The 18451-nt window shown below is 35.5% G+C and overlaps 2 protein-coding genes across 2 annotated transcripts; one reads left to right on the forward strand and one right to left on the reverse strand.

Moving 5' to 3' along the window:
- Window positions 1-997: 997 nt before the first annotated feature.
- LOC146885468 (uncharacterized) lies at window positions 998-2343 on the forward strand. The gene is made up of 4 exons (XM_085674944.1): window positions 998-1208; window positions 1567-1761; window positions 1884-1914; window positions 2010-2343. Exons 1-4 carry the CDS (start codon window positions 998-1000, stop codon window positions 2341-2343), a joined length of 771 nt encoding a protein of 256 aa, XP_085531070.1.
- A 14350-nt stretch (window positions 2344-16693) lies between these two features.
- Window positions 16694-18121, reverse strand: LOC146885469 (uncharacterized). The gene has a single exon (XM_085674945.1). It carries the CDS (start codon window positions 18119-18121, stop codon window positions 16694-16696), a length of 1428 nt encoding a protein of 475 aa, XP_085531071.1.
- Window positions 18122-18451: the final 330 nt, after the last annotated feature.

An 18451-nucleotide genomic window follows, 5' to 3' on the forward strand; every position in this document is an offset into this window, starting at 1 on the left:
TTTATCCTGACTAGTCCCTACAGAATTAATCATTATCTTTATAAAGTATAATAAAATCCAGTCTTATGGATTTGAAGAATTTTCATTTCATTTTATCATATTATGATATGTTATATTTTTTTTTTTTTGATATTTGTCTCACTTCCCTATTTTATGATTGTTTGTGAAAAACAAAATTTTATAACATTATTATAGATGGTTGCTCCCAACATGCCTGATCCCTTCTGCGCCGACATTGTGGCTATTTTTCCGGGAAATGCATGGCAAACCAATGCAGTGAATAATTTTGTAACATTTCAGGGACCAGGAAACTCTACCATTACTTTTCTCTCTGCTCCGAATGCGCCGATTGTCATCGAAGGACAAATCGGAGTTACCTTTTATTTACCCCCAACAATCCAAGTGAATCCTATCCATAACCTTTTCCCTCCACCTGTTTGAAAGCCAGCCCTCCACCTGTTTGAAAGCCAGTATATGAGGGAAAGACTGTAAATAAATGATACTTTTTCTCCTTCTAGTATAGGAAATATAAGATGTACTAAACGGTGTAAATATAATATGCATACAATATTGTAAATATACATATATAAATGTGAATATTTTAAATATAATTATATGTTACTGTATAATTTTGCCTCTAAATTTTTATAAGTATATTGTAGAAAATAATAATAATAAATAAATAAATAGAATTTTTTTATCATCACATTAGATGGTATCAAAGCCACGTTTCATGCGAGATCTGTGAAATGTGCTCATTATTTACTAACTCATACGATTCCAGATAGCAAACATTAGGAGGAACAATGAATTAACTGAAGCAATGCAAATTATCCGAGACATGGCTGTTGTTCTAATGAGGAATCAAAGACCTGAAGGAAAACTATCACAAGGTTTAGCTGAATTTAGGAGAAACAAACCCCCACATTTTTCTGGAGGATATGATCCAGAAAAAGCTGAATTATGGATTAAGGAAATGGAGAAAATATTTTGAGTTATGAACTGTGCTGACAACCAAAAGGTGAATTATGTTGTATTTATGTTAATAGGAGAAGCTGAATATTGGTGGGATGGTACCAGGAGATTACTTGAAGGAGGAAGAATAATTATTACCTGGGATGTATTTAGAACAAAGTTTTTAGAAAAATATTTCCCTAATGATGTGAGGAGAGCAAAAGAAATAGAGTTTATGCAGTTGAAGCAAGGAAGTATGACAGTGGGGGAATATGCTTCTAAGTTTGAAGAATTAGGAAAATACTATACTTTTTTTATCACCCAGAGGAAAGGATGAAGTGTATAAAATTTGAAAATGGACTTAGAGATGAATTGAGAAAAGCAGTAGGAATACTAGAAATTGTTGACTTTCCTATGCTTATTCACAAGTGTAGATTTTTGGAAGATTTTGAGAACAACCAAAATATTTTGGACCCCAAATAAATAAAAATAAACGCAATGAGGGAAAACCTTATAATCGCCCACAATGGAGGACCCAATCCAACCAATCTTCATCAGAAAATTCTAGTAAACCTGTATATGATCATATCAGATGCTTTAAATGCGGACAAGGTTATCATGCTAAAGATTGTCATCTTAAGGGACCAGTCTGTTTCAAGTGTGGAAAACCTGGTCACATATTCTCTGAGTGTGGACAACAGAAGCCACATTTCAATTCAGTTGCAACCAAGACAAGACCTACCACAACAGGAAGAGTGTACACCATGATTGGAGCTGAAGCTGCTGAAAACCATGATCTAATTCAAGGTATATGTTTTATTAAAGGAAAAAACTTTAAATGTACTGCATGACTCAGGTGCAACTCACTCATTCATTTCCAATTATTGTGTTCAACATCTTAATATGTTGACCTCTTTTCCAAAAACTAGTTTGGTTGTTTCAACTCTTGCAAATGACTCAGTAATTACCAATAGAGTTTGTTTAGACTGTCCACTGTTCATTGAGAATAGAAAATTTAATATGTCTACCTTTATCTCAATTAGATGTAATCTTAGGTATGGACTATCTTCCAATCGAGTCCTTTTGAATTGTGCTAAGAAATCAGAGATATTTCCAAACTCTAAGAATCTTCTAAAATCACCTACCAATTCAAAAAGTGAGCCTTTAAGGAATGAAATTCAAGGGTACTTGTTATTATCTTATATGGAAATAAAAGAGGAAGTTGAGTTGAAAAATATAACAGTTGTTCAAAATTTTCCTGAAGTCTTTCCCAATGATATTCCTGGTTTACCACCTAACAGAGAAATTGAATTTTCCATAGATCTGATGCCTGGAGTTGGACCAATCTCTATGGCACCATATAGGATGTCACCCTCTAAATTAGCATAATTGAAGAAACAATTAGAAGAGTTACTTGAAAAACAATTCATTCGTCCTAGTGTGTCACCTTGGGGAGCTCCAGTTTTGTTAGTTAAAAAGAAAGATGGAAGTTTTAGGTTGTGCGTAGATTACCATCAATTAAATAAATTCACCATAAATAATAAATACCCTCTTCCTAGAATAGATGACTTGATTGTCCAATTGAGAGGAGCCTCTATATTTTCTAAGATAGATTTAAGGTCGGGATATCATCAAATTAGAGTAAAAGCAGAAGACATACAAAAAACTGCTTTCAGAACTAAGTATGGCCATTATGAATATCAAGTGATGCCTTTTGGTGTGACCAATGCTCCTACAATATTTATGGATTATATGAATAGGATCTTCCATCCCTTTTTAGATCAATTTGTAGTTGTTTTTATAGATGACATTCTTATTTACTCTAAGACTCTTGAGGAACATAAGGAACACCTTTGGATTGTCTTGCAAATCTTGAAAGAAAAGAGATTGTCAGCTAAATTGTCTAAGTGTGAATTCTGGTTAGAGGAAGTAAAATTCTTAGGACATGTGATTTCCAATAAGAGAGTGTTAGTGGATCCGACCAAAGTAGAAGCAGTTTTACAATGGGAACCACCAAAAACAGTGACTGAGATTCGCAGTTTTCTCAGTTTAGCAAGATATTATAGAAGATTCATTGAGGGATTTTCTAAAATAGTTATGCCTTTAACCCAACTCACCAAAAAGGGCCAAGCTTTTGTGTGGACAGAAAAATGTGAAAATAGTTTTCAAGAACTCAAGAAAAGATTAACCACTTCTCCTGTTTTAGCATTACCTGATCTTACTGGACACTTTGTTATATTTTGTGATGCTTCCAAAATGGGATTAGGTTGTGTTCTTATGCAAGATAGAAGGGTAGTGGCATATAGTTCTAGGCAACTAAGAACACATGAGAAAAATTACCCAACCCATGATCTAAAACTAGCTGCCATTGTTTATGCACTTAAGATATGGAGACATTATGTTTATGGTGGTAAGTTCGAAATTTTTAGTGATCATAAGAGTCTCAAATACTTGTTTGACCAAAAGGAATTAAATATAAGACAAAGGAGATGGATGAAATTTCTAAAAGACTATGATTTTGAATTACATTACCATCCAGGAAAGGCAAATGTAGTGGTAGATGCTTTAAGCAGAAAATCTTTACATGTCTCTTCACTAATGATTCATGAAATGAATTTGTTAGAAAAATTTAGAGACATGAATTTGTCGGTCACCCTAAGCCATGATAAAATGCAATTAAACTCCATTCAGATCACTAACAATTTACAAAAGCAAATCCATGAGGCACAAGAAAGAGATAAGTTCATTAATAAGAAAAAGAAATTGATAGGTCAAAGGGGTGTGGAGAATTTTGGCATAGATAAAATCGGAATTTTGAGATTTAAGGACAAGATGTGTGTACCCAATAATGAGGAAATTAAGGAAATGATTCTAGAAGAAGCACATAAATGCAAATTAAGCATACATCCGGGCACAACAAAAATGTATCAAGATCTCAAGAAAATGTTTTGGTGGCCCAAAATGAAAAAGGAAGTGGCACAATATGTAGCAAAATGTCTAGTTTGTCAAAAAGATAAAATAGAACACCAAAAGCCAACAGGAATGCTACAATCCTTAGATATACCTGAATGGAAATGGGATAGTATAGCAATGGATTTTGTATTTGGCCTCCCACGAACCATTCAAAAATTTGATTCCATATGGGTTATCGTGGATAGGTTAACAAAGTCTGCTCATTTCTTACCCATTAATATTAGGTATTCATTGTAAAAAATGACTGAATTATACATAAGAGAAATTGTCAAGTTACATGGAGTTCCAATAAGTATTATATCTGATAGGGACCCTAGATTTACTTCAAAATTTTGGGGAAGTTTACATCAAGCCTTAGGTACCAAGCTTCACCTTAGCTCAGCTTATCATCCCTAAACTGATGGACAATCTAAAAGAACCATTCAATCTTTGGAAGATTTGCTGAGAGCTTGTGTGTTAGAAAATTCTGATAGTTGGGATCGATGCCTGCCTTTGATTGAGTTCACCTACAACAATAATTTCCATTCCAGCATAAGTATGGCACCCTATGAGGCATTATATGGAAGGAAATGTAGAACACCTTTGTGTTGGTTTGAGACCGGTGAGAATTCAGTATTAGGTCCTGACATGATTCAACATACAACCGAGAAAATCAAAATGATTAGGGAAAAATTGAGAACAACTCAGAGTAGACAAAAAAGTTATGCTGACAAGAAAAGACGACCTCTTGAATTTCAAGAAGGTGATCATGTATTCTTGAAAGTAACCTCAACCACTGGAATTGGTAGAGTGATGGAATAAAAAAAACTCACTCCCCGGTTCATTGGTCCTTACCAAATTCTTAAAAAAATAAGTCTTGTTGTTTATCAAATTTGTTTACCTCCGTTCCTTTCCAACCTTCATAATGTTTTTCATGTGTCTCAATTAAGAAAATATATTTATGATCTGACTCATGTGATAAGACCTGATACAGTACAATTAAAGAATAACCTTACATTTGACACAATGCTTGTACAGATTATGGACAATAAGGTCAAAGAATTGAGAGGCAGACAGATCCCTCTAGTGAAAATCATGTAGAATGAAGCTAATGGAGATATTACATGGGAATTAGAAGAAAAAATAAGAGGAATTTATCCTCATTTATTTTAGTATATAAAAGCAAAATTTCGAGGACGAAATTTTTATGAGGGAAGAATTGTAACATGCATAAATTTTATGATATAATTTATTAATATCACATTATTTATAAATGTTTTATTAGAAATAATGACAGTCATAAATATATATATATATATATAGAATAACAATAATAATAATAATTAATAAATAATACTATAATGATGATAATAAACATTTAAATAAAATGATAAAAATATAAAGGATAAAGAAATTAAGATAATTTTTTTGGAAAAAAAAATAATAAAGAAAATTATATATATATATATATATATATATATATATATATATATATATATATATTGTGATAGGTTTTAAGCTTCCAAATGTTTATTAAATGAATATACGTAGAATATTATAATATATATATATATATATATATATATATATAAATAAATGTGAGTTTTATTCCTTTTGATACAGGATGCAGGAAATATAGTAATAGCATTTCTGCTTGGCTAATCACGTCGAACGCTGTTCGATAAACCTTAAGTACATAATGTCAGAACATTAAATGTTGAGAGCTTTGGATAAATGGAGATAAACCAAATCTAAACAAAATCTAAAAGAAATTGAATGCAAAATTTTATATATATATATATATATATATATATATATATATATATATATATATATATATATATATATATATATATATATATATGTATGTATAGATTTAGATGGTTATAAATAACAAAGATTCAAAGCTGAAAGAAAACAAAAGACAGTGACAGTGAAAGGAAGCAGAGAAGTGAATGATAAAAACAACGAAGGCGTTAAAAAGGGAGTGCTAACAGTGCGAGGGTATAAAAAGGAGAAACGTGCATTTATCTTTTTCAATCTTTGAGGTAAGGGAATGAGACATTTATCATTTTATCTTTTTACTATGATTATTTTTATCTGTTCATAATTATTTTTATCTCTATATTTACCTTAAGTAAGGTGTCCCTAACCTCATTCTAATTTATATTTAGTTGTCGTTCCTATTTATTTATTTATATTCATCTCCAGTTATGCACTGGTCCTATTTATTCAATTTATATTTACTCTCATTTACTTATTTATATTTATCTCCAGTTACATACTGGTCCTTTTTATTTATTTATATTTATTTTAATTATTCATTGATCCTATCTATTTAATTATTTATATTATTATATGGTTTAATATTAAAATGAAATTTATGATAAATAAAGATTTGAATATTGTAGTTGCAGGTATGACCTTGGGGATTTAAACGATTTAGTATTACTCAAGATGAGATGTTCTTAAGTTACTTTGTTGGCCATGAGCTCATTTATCCTGACTAGTCCCTACAGAATTAATCATTATCTTTATAAAGTATAATAAAATCCAGTCTTATGGATTTGGATAATTTTCATTTCATTTTATCTTATTATGATATGTTATATTTTTTTTTTATATTTGTCTCACTTCCCTATTTTATGATTGTGCGTGAAAAACAAAATTTTATAACATTATTATAGATGGCTGCTCCCAACATGTCTGATCCCTATATTATGATTGTGTGCGAAAGACTGTAAATAAATAATACGTTTTCCCCTTCTAGTGTAGGAAATATAAGATGTACTAAACGGTGTAAATATAAAATGCATACAGTATTGTAAATATACATATATAAATGTGAATATTTTAAATATAATTATATGTTAGTGTATAATTTTGCCTCTAAATTTTTATAAGTATATTGTAGAAAATAATAATAATAAATAAATAAATAGAAATTTTTTTTATCGTCACAATTGACATAATCCTAGTGTCAATTTTGATGAAAAATCTTTGCTTTGCTTCAAGAAATTTAACAAAAAGGATCAAATTGCATCAATTTTTAAAAGATCGAGACCAATTTGAGACTAAAAAAACTAGAGAACCAATATGACATTTTTAGACGAAAAAATGGACTAAAAGAGTAATTCTACCAAAATTTTGGCATCCCCAAAATATTGGGTAAAGATTTGCCACTAAATATGACCATTTTGGAATGGGTGAGATGTATGTCGTTAAGTGTTTTTGGTTGAAATTGTTGCTACTACTGCCTACCTGATCAACAAATGTCCCATAACGACATTGAAGATGATGACTTTTAAGGAAATATGGTCAAGTCACTCTCCCAACCTTTATCACTTAGAAATATTTGGTTGTGTTTCTTATGCTCAAACGACATAAGGAAAACTAGATGCACATCTAGTTAACTGCATGTTCTTGAGCTATACAGGTGTAAAAGGATATCAATTATGGCTACTTGATTCAGAATTCAAGAAGTCTATCATCCAAATAGACGTCATCTTTAATGAGACTGAAATGTCTTATAAGCCAAGAGTCTCAAAATGTAAGCATAGGAGTAGTTGTGGTGGTGATAAGGCAAACATTAAGGTGCAGTCTAGCACTATAGAAGTTTCTGATGTCTACAACACAATGCATTGAATGATCTTATAGATGATAGATAAGCTTCTAGTGAAGATAAATGTGCTTGTAAATATATTTTTTTATCAGAGATAAAACAAGGAGAACTATAAGGTCTACAAAGAGGTATGGGTATCCCAAGCTAATTGCATACTTCTTATAGTTGTTGCTAATGAGGTGCTAGAAAATGAATCGTCTAGTGCATCCTCTGCATTAGCAGGTAAGTAAAAGACTTAGTGGCTAGACACTATGGATGAGGAGATAAAGTCATTTCGTTTGAACAATACCCACTCCTATTTGTAGACGTGTGAGTTCTAGGTTGGTCAGTTGTAAATGGATTTTCAAATGTAAGGATGAACATATAGAAATTGGTACATGTAAATTCAAGGCTAGATTGATTAATAAAGGCTTTACCTAGATAGAAGGAATTGATTATAATGATGTGTTTTCTCTTGTAGTAAAGCATAAATTCATTTGAATGTTGTTAAACATGGTTGTGGAACTTAACCTTAAACTGGAATAGATGGACGTTAAGATGACTTTCTCTTATAGAGACTAAAATGAGAGCATTTATATGATGCAACTAGAATGATTTAAGGTAGAAGACAAGAAGCATAACGTTTTTAAGTTAAACATAATGGTTTGAAGCCATCCTCAAGGCAATGGACAAATGATTTGAAGAGTTAATTACAAAGATTAGTTTTGAACATACCAAGTATGACACTTGCATCTACTTCAAGTTTCTAGTAGAAGGTTTATTCATTTTATTGTTTTTGTATATAGATGATATGCTAATTGCAAGCAATAGTAAACTTGAAGTGTATAAGGCTTAAGTTGAGTTGAATAATGAGTTTGAAATTAAGGATATTGGAGTTGCTAGAAAGATTTTAGGGATTGAGATCACTATATGACATGACCAAGAGCGTCTATATTTGTCTTAGGAGACCTACCATAGAAAAATCCTTAACAGGTTTAGAATTTCAAAATTGAAATTTGTGTCCACACCACTTAGATCTCACTACAAGTTGAGTGATGAACAATATTTTAAGATGGTGGAGGAACAGAGATATATGGATGGTATTCCATACGCAAATATTGTTGGTTATGTTATGTATGTTAACATTTGCACTCACCTTAATATAGTCTATGTTGTAAGTGTTGTGAGATGGTTTATGCCAAACCTTAGACAATCTGATTACCAAGTTCTTAAATGAATTTTTAATATTTGAAGGGATCACTTGGAAAAGTCTTGGTTTATAGTGGAACACGACGATGCACTGAAATTAGTCCCATAAAAGGGTTTGCTCACTTGGACTATGTTGGGTTTTTGGACACTAGAAAATATCTCGCAAGATATTATTGGCAAAAGAAGAAAATGGTGAAGATCATTCTTCAAAAGTAAATTTTGATGATGATAAAAGCAAGTCTAAGAACTTAAAGTGATGACCAAAGTTATTGGAAGACTTATATTGGGTTTATGTATTTGATTGAGCCTTTGTATAAGTCATATATTAATGAATAGATTTTTTGTAGGACTTAACTTAGAAAGTCATAAAGCAACATTCATAGACAAAGATCACACAGGGAATGATTTTATTTATTCAAGAAATTTTGTGATAATTGATTATCATTAATGATAATCGATTATCTAATTGAAATCAAGTTTTTTGAAAGAGTCTCTATGATAATCGATTGTCACTAATGATAATATATTATCATAGAGAAAAAAATATTTTCAAAAAGGTTTTTGTGATAATCGATTATCACTTATGATAATCAAATCAATGGTAGTTGTGACTTGACTATTTAGCTTCTTGACCTAATCTTAAAAATGATTTCTATAAAAGTGGTAGGCTTTCATTTTAAAATACATGAGTTGGGTTATAACTTAGTGTGGAAAAGCTTTGAAAACCAAGTCTGGGAAGAGTGATAACTTTCATCAGGTGTAATATTGAGTGATAACGTGTTGTTGTTGCTAGGTGAAGTTGTTCATTATTTGTGGATTCAAGGAAGGTGTTTCTTCATCTCTTGTGTGACTCAAGAAAGGTGTCTTCATCCTTTGTAGGACTCAAAATAGGTGTTCATCCCTTGTGGATTTCAAGGGAGGTGTCTTTCATCTCTTGTGGCTTCAAGAGAGGTGTTTTCTTTCCTAAATTGTTCTCACTCCTATTTGTAATCTCAGTTTACTTTTAGTGTTTGAGTTAATCGCTCTTTAGAGAGATTAACAACTGGACGAAGGGTCTTTTTATCTGAACTAGTATATAAATAACTTTGATATTAAAAGGAATAAAAATTAAAGCACAATTTTTATTAAACAAACTAATTCACCCACCTTCTTGGTTTTTGTCCAAACATGAATATTCCGCTGTGCGATTCTAACAACTATGTGTTCACTACTTATGGTACTTTATCATTTGGAAGGTTAGCCTATAGAAGGTGGTGGCTTAGTCAACCATTGAGGCAAATTATATTGCCATGACAGAAGTTGTAAAGGAAATCATATGGCTGAAGGGTCTAGCGAATAAGTTGAAGGTGCAACATCAGGTTGTCACAATCTATTGTGAAGTAGTAGTGTTATAAAATTTTCCAAGAACCAAGTCTATCATGAAAGAACTAACCATATTGTTCGAGTATTTGTGAAGGTAGGAAAGGTTTCAACAAATCATAATCCCTCTGATATGATCACGAAGGTGTTTCCAAACAACAAGTTCCTTCACTAGTGGTGATTAAGTCTATAATGGACTTAGTGGCACATAACAAAGCTTGTGCAAAAGATTTATGTTCAACCAAGGTGGAAATTTGTGAAGATTGGTTCAAAATAATCTTGTCTAAGAAGTTCCTAAACAACTAACATGGTTAGACGATTTAGAAGTTGCATGTAGTAGACCATACATGTTGTACGTGAATATTAGATCACTGGTTTGTATTGTCTAGTATAGCATGTACAATTACTTATATTGTTTGATGGGGTATTATCTAGTGGTTACTTAGTTTGTGTGTTATGAGCTATTCCATAACACATATCAAACTACAAAAAATAAAAGATAATATTATTTTTAGGGTTCAATATGTTTTTGGTCGTTCAACTTTTAGTGAAAATTAGAATTAGTCCCTCTTGGAAACTTTGAACCAACTTAGTCTCTTATCTTTATAAATACGTGGATTTAGTTCTTTAAACCAAATTTTTTCAAGTTTATTTGACATCTCAAACGCGTTTCTCAGCTAACATTGAAGCGGACATGTGTGAAATTGTAACACCCCAGATGGATATTACTAGATAAAACTGATTTTTCACAAAATATACTTTAAGAAAATCAGACATTACAATAAATTCCCAAGCGCGGGAAATTTCAAACTTGTCTCGCTATAATCCATTCGTACTATCTCATCTTTATTACAAGTTCATAATGGATAAAACATCATAATGTCTATTACAAAAGGTAGGAAAGCATAACATAAAGAAAATCCCCCATCGGTAGCCCCGCTCTGTTGCTAAGCATCAGCATGATCACCTGAATTCACGTCTGCTCCCACGTAACAAGTCACGTGATCATCGCCAAACACAAACACACAAACAAGCAAGGGTGAGCTGAAAAGAAAAATAATACAAACAATAAAATAATAAGAATTGACCCTCACCCAGTCCAACTTAATCAATTTTAGATTATTGACCTTTCTATAACACTATACCCCAATCTCATAACCTATATGAGAAAGATCCATGCACAACCTTGGTCCTTAGGGATTATCATGCTCCCACGAACCTGCCCGCTCGTGGTCCAACTCTACGAACCTCCCCGCCCGTAGTCCAACTCTACGAACCTGCCCGCTCGTAGTCCAACATGCGTGAACACCTACTATGAACCTCCCCGCTCATAGCAGCCTCAAGTGTGAGCACGGAACATACGAACCTCCCCGCTCGTATCCCCACACAAGAGTACAACAGATACGGACCTCCCCGCCCGCATCAATCACGCATCTCAAATCTCCGTTACGAACCTCCCCGCTCGTAACTAATCCAGCATATCCCTGACCAAACTCTCAAGACCATCGATGTAAAACGCTACAAAATAATACATTGTTTGCACGCTATTGCCTAGCGTTGCCTAGGCACCGCCAGACGAAGTTGCGTTGCAGACCGCTTGGCAAAACCTCTTGCCGCTAGGCGCCAAGCACTCCCAGAAACAATAACACATATTCCATACATCAATTATTCATACATATATGTATACATTCACAATTGAGATTGAGTTGAAACTTGAGTTTATCCAAGAGTTAATAATACTCTTAGGAGCTCTAGAACAACAACACAATAATGCATATTTTAATACCAAATCCAAAATTCATCTCAAACAGTACCTACAAAAGTCCCTTCCAACCAAACCCTCATGTCAACCCAAAATTAACATCAACACATAGTCATAGAACCTCACATTATACAATCCAAAACCAGAAACTATATTCTGCAACATGTTTCTTTATAATATATACACATGTATATATTAGGATCATATATATATATATTTTTTTTAAAAGTGCTGCACCAACTACATAATTCTACTGCACCTTCATTAATCACATCGTCATTTTTTTTTATTCTTATTTATTTATTTATTTTTATAACATAACTCATAAAGAAAACTTCTGCACCTCGCAACCATTCTTCTCATGATCTCCAATTTTTCTTGACTGTACCCATTTTATAAACTTATTTCACACTTAATAGATCACTATTTTACACTGCCACCAATACATATTAACCTTTTATTATTCCAACGATCAACCCCTAATAAAACTTCATACTTACAATTTCAACCCCTGGCTTAATCACTGCACAAACATAATAATAATTTAACTACAAAAGCCTTTAATATATCTTTACTATATCATATACATTACTATGCAATACATTATATATATATATACACACAAAACACGCTGCTACTTTCTTTTGATACCAAAACGTAATATCAACCCACCATTATTCATATTAGATTAGCTTTTATTTGATACAATGCCTAATATAATATTATATATATACACACACGTTGTCTATATTTCTGCAGAATTAATATAGAAAATCACACTTGCATTTTGATACTTTTATATGAATACATGTAATATATCTACATCTTGAAATCCAGAATTTTAATTCACCTCAAGATTCATTTTTTTTTTGTCTTTTCAGAAAGGATTCCACTGTACCCAATTCACATAAATAACTTTCCAAATCCTAATGATCTTTTACACTTCAATTACCTAATTATTTATTTTTTAATTTGTGTTCATGCAACTTCCCCCTAATCCAAATCTTTCGACGTACTCACCCATGAAAACACCTCCAACCCCAAAAGGAAAAAAAATAAACAACAGACCCTACATTTTTTTTTATCCAGTTTCGCATCAACAATCACCAAAAAATCTCACACTTTAACATCTTTTAGAGTTTTATAACACAATAACACCAATAACCATACCACATATACAAGAAAAATATAGATAGCTCCCCTTACCCGGTTTCTTAGCTTCAAACAATTTCCAATGAATTCTTCCTTGTTCCCAAAGCTCCCCTCTTTGCCTCCACTCCAATTTCCTTCTCTGGATTGCAATTCTCAGCCCTCACTTGACACACACACTATGACTTTTTGTTTTCCCCACTCACTCTTCTCTCTCTCCCCCCAACTTCAGCCCAAAATAAATAATACACATAATAAAACGAAATTTATTTAAATTCAAGGTTTTATGACCATTATTTTGGATTACTGCACCCCAACTGCTACCTCTCTGGTTTCTCCTCTCTGGTTTCTTAGGGAATTTCTACAGTCTCTAGATTTTTCCATCACTTAGCAAAAATTTAAAAATATAAATAGCCTACTTACTCTAGTCAAGATTCGAACCCACAACCTCCCAATCCATCAAACACATGCATACCAACAAACCATCCCATTATTCTTGTTAATTCACACATTCATATAACGTTAAACCATGTTTCCGCATTCATAATATTTTGGTAATATAAAACACAATTAAAATCACACTAATGGCACACACTAGACTTGAACCCAAGTCCTCCCAACATAACCAAGTACTCTAAACCCTTTAAGTTATCATTGTTTCTTGTTTAAGGTTTATCAAAGAACTCCCTTAAGGTATTCTCAACCCCTCATTTCTTTATTCCATTACTTATTAATTTTCATAAATTTCCTGGATCTCACATTACTCCCAACTCAAAAGAATTTTCGTCCTCGAAAATTTCACTTACCATGGAATAAATAAGGATATGATTCCTTCATGAGGTCCTCCATTTCCCATGTTGCTTCTTGGGTTGCCTCATCCCAAAGGACCTTTACCGTCCGGATCTCCTTCCCTCTCAGCTTCTTGACCTGAAAATCCACTATCCTCATCGGTCTCACGTCCAATGTCAGATCATCCCTGAACTGGACATCATCTGTCTCTAGCACATGGCTGGGATCTGCAATGTATTTACGTAACTGAGACACGTGAAATACATTGTGCAAGTTGGCTAGATGTGGTGGCAACGCAATTTCATAGGCTACTGGCCCGATTCTCCTGTTGATCTGATACGGCCCTATGAACTTCGGTGTTAACTTTCTGGATTTGATTGCTCTCCCAATGCCTGTAGTTGGGGTGACTCGTAGGAACACATGATCCCCCACTTGGAATTCTAGCGGCCTCCTCCTTTTATCTGCATACGACTTCTGTCTACTCTGAGTCGCACGCATCCTGTCCTGAATCAATTTGACCTTTTCTGTCGTCCGTTGCAATAACTCCGGCCCAACGGTCACTGACTCTCCATCCTTATACCAACATAGTGGGGTTCTACATCTCCTCCCATATAATGCCTCGTAGGGCGCCATTCCAATGCTTGAGTGGTAACTGTTATTGTAAGTAAATTCCACCAAGGGAAGTACTTCACTCCAACCACCCAAATGATCCAGTACACATGCCCGAAGCAGATCTTCTAGTGACTGAATCGTTCTTTCTGATTGACCATCCGTTTGAGGATGATATGCAGAACTCATTCTCAGTTGAGTTCCCAATGCTGCCTGTAAACATTGCCAGAACCGCAAGGTGAATCTCGGGTCACGATCTGACACTATACTTGTTGGAACCCCATGTAATCTTACAATCTCCCGGATGTATAACTCTGCGAGTTTATCCATTGACATCCTCAGTTTGATTGGTAAAAAGTGCGCACACTTGGTGAGTCTGTCAACTATTACCCAAATGGCATCATGCCCTTTTACAGATCGAGGTAGGTGAGTCACAAAATCCATAGAGATACCATCCCACTTCCACTGGGGTATCTCCAGTGGTTCTAGGGTACCTCCTGGCCTTTGGTGCTCAATTTTAGCCTTCTGACACACTAAACAGGCTGCCACAAAATCCGCCACATCGGTTTTCATCCCAGGCCACCAGAATGACTCCTTAAGATCCTTGTACATTTTCGTCATACCCGGATGGATACTGAGGCAGCTCTTATGTCCCTCATCCAGAACTCTCCTTCTCATCCTCCAATTCCCTGGCACACAAACCCGATCTCGAAATCTTAAGATGCCATCAGCCCCCATCTTGAATTCCTTTCCTTTCTCTGTACCCAACCATCCAACAATCCGTTGTAATTCAGCATCATGCACCTGCCCCTCTCGGATCTCCTCAAGGAAGGTGTTTGTAACTGTTAACATACTACACCGGATATGATCAGAATCCAGTTGTAAACCCAAATTCATATCGTGCAATTTCTCTATCAGTTCCAATTCTTTCATCATCAGTGACGACATATGCACCCGTTTCCTGCTCAAGGCATCAGCTACCACATTAGCCTTGCCTGGATGGTAGAGGAGTTCAAAATCGTAATCTTTAAGGTACTCCATCCATCTCCTTTGCCTCATATTAAGTTCTTTCAGATCAAATAAATACCTTAAGCTCTTATGATCGCTAAAGACTCAGAATTGGGAGCCATATAAGTAATGTCTCCAAGTCTTAAGAGCAAAAACTACCGCAGCCAGTTCCAGATCATGGGTGGGATAATTCTTCTCGTGGATCTTCAACTGTCGAGAAGCATACGCTACTGCCCTTTTCTCTTGCATTAACACACATCCCAACCCCTGGTATGACGCATCGCAGTATACTTCAAATGCTTGAGTAGTATCGGGAATAGCCAATACTGGAGCCGTGGTTAGTCTCTTCTTCATCTCTTCAAAACATGCCTCACATTGTTCCGTCCATGAGAAAGGTTTGTCCTTTCGCGTGAGTTGCGTTAAAGGACTTACCATTTTGGAGAACCCTTCTATAAATCGCCGGTAGTACCCGGCCAATCCCAAAAAACTCCTTACCTCTGTCACCGTCTGCGGCCATTCCCATTTCAACACGGCTTCTATTTTTGCAGGGTCGACTGCGATACCATGAACCGAGATTACATGCCCAAGAAATTGGATCTCGCTCAGCCAGAACTCACATTTTGATAATTTCCCATATAATTGATGTTCCCTGAGTATTTCCAACACCACCTTCAGATGCTCAGCGTGTTCATCCCGATCTCTGGAGTAAATGAGGATGTCATCGATAAACACGACAACAAACTTATCCAGACACTGTCGGAATATCCGATTCATATAATCCATGAATACCGCTGGAGCATTTGTCACCCCAAACGGCATCACGACATATTCATAATGTCCATAACGAGATCGAAATGCCGTCTTTTGTACGTCCTCAGGCTTGACCAAAATCTGATGATACCCAGATCTCAAGTCAATCTTTGAGAACACCCCAGCCCCTCGCAGCTGATCCAATAGATCATCTATCCGCGGTAACGGGTACTTGTTCTTAATTGTGAGTTTGTTTAACTGACGATAGTCGACGCATAGTCTGGAACTCCCGTCTTTCTTCTTAACCAGTAGTACTGGGGCTCCCCATGGTGATGCACTTGGCCTGATGAATTTCTTCCCTAACAGATCTTCTATCTGCTTTTTGAGTTCTGTTAATTCAGCTGGTGTCATTCTATAAGGAGCGATAGACATCGGACCTGCCCCAGGGATGAGGTCGATAGTGAAATCCACATCCCTGCTTGGGGGTATCCAGGAACTTCATCAGGAAACACATCCGCAAAATCAGCCACCACAGATATGTCACGGATCTGCTATTCACTACTCTTTTTCTCTGACTGAGCTATCATCATGAAACAGGTAGCTCCTTCTCTCAATTCTTTCATAGCTTCTTGAGATGAAATCAATTTTACCCCTTCAGTTTCTGGGAATATCAATCTACGCCGTCCACAATCCATTACCACATGGTGATTGGACAGCCAGTCCATCCCCAATATCACATCTAAATCCTCCAACGGCAAGCAGATTAGGTTCACTTTGAACCTACGGCCCGCCACTTCGATCGAGCATCCATCACAACTAGTACTTGTTGTAACTTGCCCAGACGTCAGTGTCGAGACTACTAGCTCGCACCCCAAGTCATGAACCTCTAATCCCAACCTCCCCACACATGCATTGGAAATAAAAGAATGTGAAGCTCCCGAATCAAAAAGCACCCATACATTCTGACCCATCATTACACACGTATCTTGTATAAGATTACCTGATCGTTTTGCCTCGGCGCTAGTCAGCGCAAACACTCTCCCTGCTGCTCTTGGCCTCTCTGTAGAAGGCAGTTGTGGTCGTGGCTCTGCGACCGTCTTCTTATTAGGACACATGTCTGCAAAGTGGCCAGGTTGATCACACACAAAACATTTCCGCCATCCTCCACTACTCCCTGCATTACGAGCAAGTCTGGGGCAGTCCCTTTTTAAATGTGCTCCCCCACACTGGAAACACTTCAACCCTTGTGACGACGTCTGAGGTCGATTATAAGGCTTCTTCTGTTGTCTAGCCTCTACAACATTTCTCTGCGGTCTGGCTACTCGACTAGGCCCCATCTCTAATTGTTCCACACTTTTCGCTTGTTCCACTAAGAGAGGAAACTCTCGGATCCTGAGTGGCACCAGAACCCTGAGCAGTTCATGTCGTAGACCCCTCTCAAATTTTCGACAACGCCATTCCTCTGTGATATTCTGTGTGTAAAACCGCGCCAGATATTCAAATCGGTTAACGTAAGCCTGTACAGTCATATTGCCCTGCTGTAAGGTCAAGAACTCAGCCTCCCTCTCATGTTTAGCACTATCTGGAAAATACTTTTCCAGGAATCTCTTTTTGAAATTCTCCCAGCTCACTTCCTCCTCCCTAGTTCCCATCTGTTGTTGCATGCCAACCCACCAGTATTCTGCATCACTCACCAAGAGAAAGGTGCCATAGGCCAGCTTCTGTTCATCTGAGCAGCCTAGTACACGGAATATCTTCTCGCACTCCCTGATCCACGCATCTGCGTCATCAGGAGTGGCCTTGCCATTGAATTTGGTTGGTTTGTGCCTCATGAAATCATCCATGCTCACAGGTCGTGGTGCAGGCTGTGGTAGCACCACCTGTTGCGGCTGCATAGCGTCAACCAATCGGTGAATAGCATGGGCAATTTCATCAGCTGAGTTATTGGCACCAATTCTTCTACCTCTTCCACCAGCCATTTCCTAGTTTCTGGTACATAGGTATCATACACCATTATAAGTTATCTCTGAAAATGCATTAGCAATACACACCATGCAATAACACATATCTCAACAACTCTTACAATTCAGTCAATTTACACTAATCTCACAATCGCAATAAGCTCACTTCCCCAAGGCCCAAAAATCATTTTGAAATCATATGCTCTGATACCAAATGTAACACCCCAGATGGATATTACTAGATAAAACTGATTTTTCACAAAATATACTTTAAGAAAATCAGACATTACAATAAATTCCCAAGCGCGGGAAATTTCAAACTTGTCTCGCTATAATCCATTCGTACTA

The sequence above is a fragment of the Vigna unguiculata genome, chromosome 6 (genome assembly GCF_037176805.1).
Source record: "Vigna unguiculata cultivar grain cowpea cultivar isolate G323 ecotype 2 chromosome 6, ASM3717680v1, whole genome shotgun sequence".
NCBI lineage: Eukaryota > Viridiplantae > Streptophyta > Magnoliopsida > Fabales > Fabaceae > Vigna > Vigna unguiculata.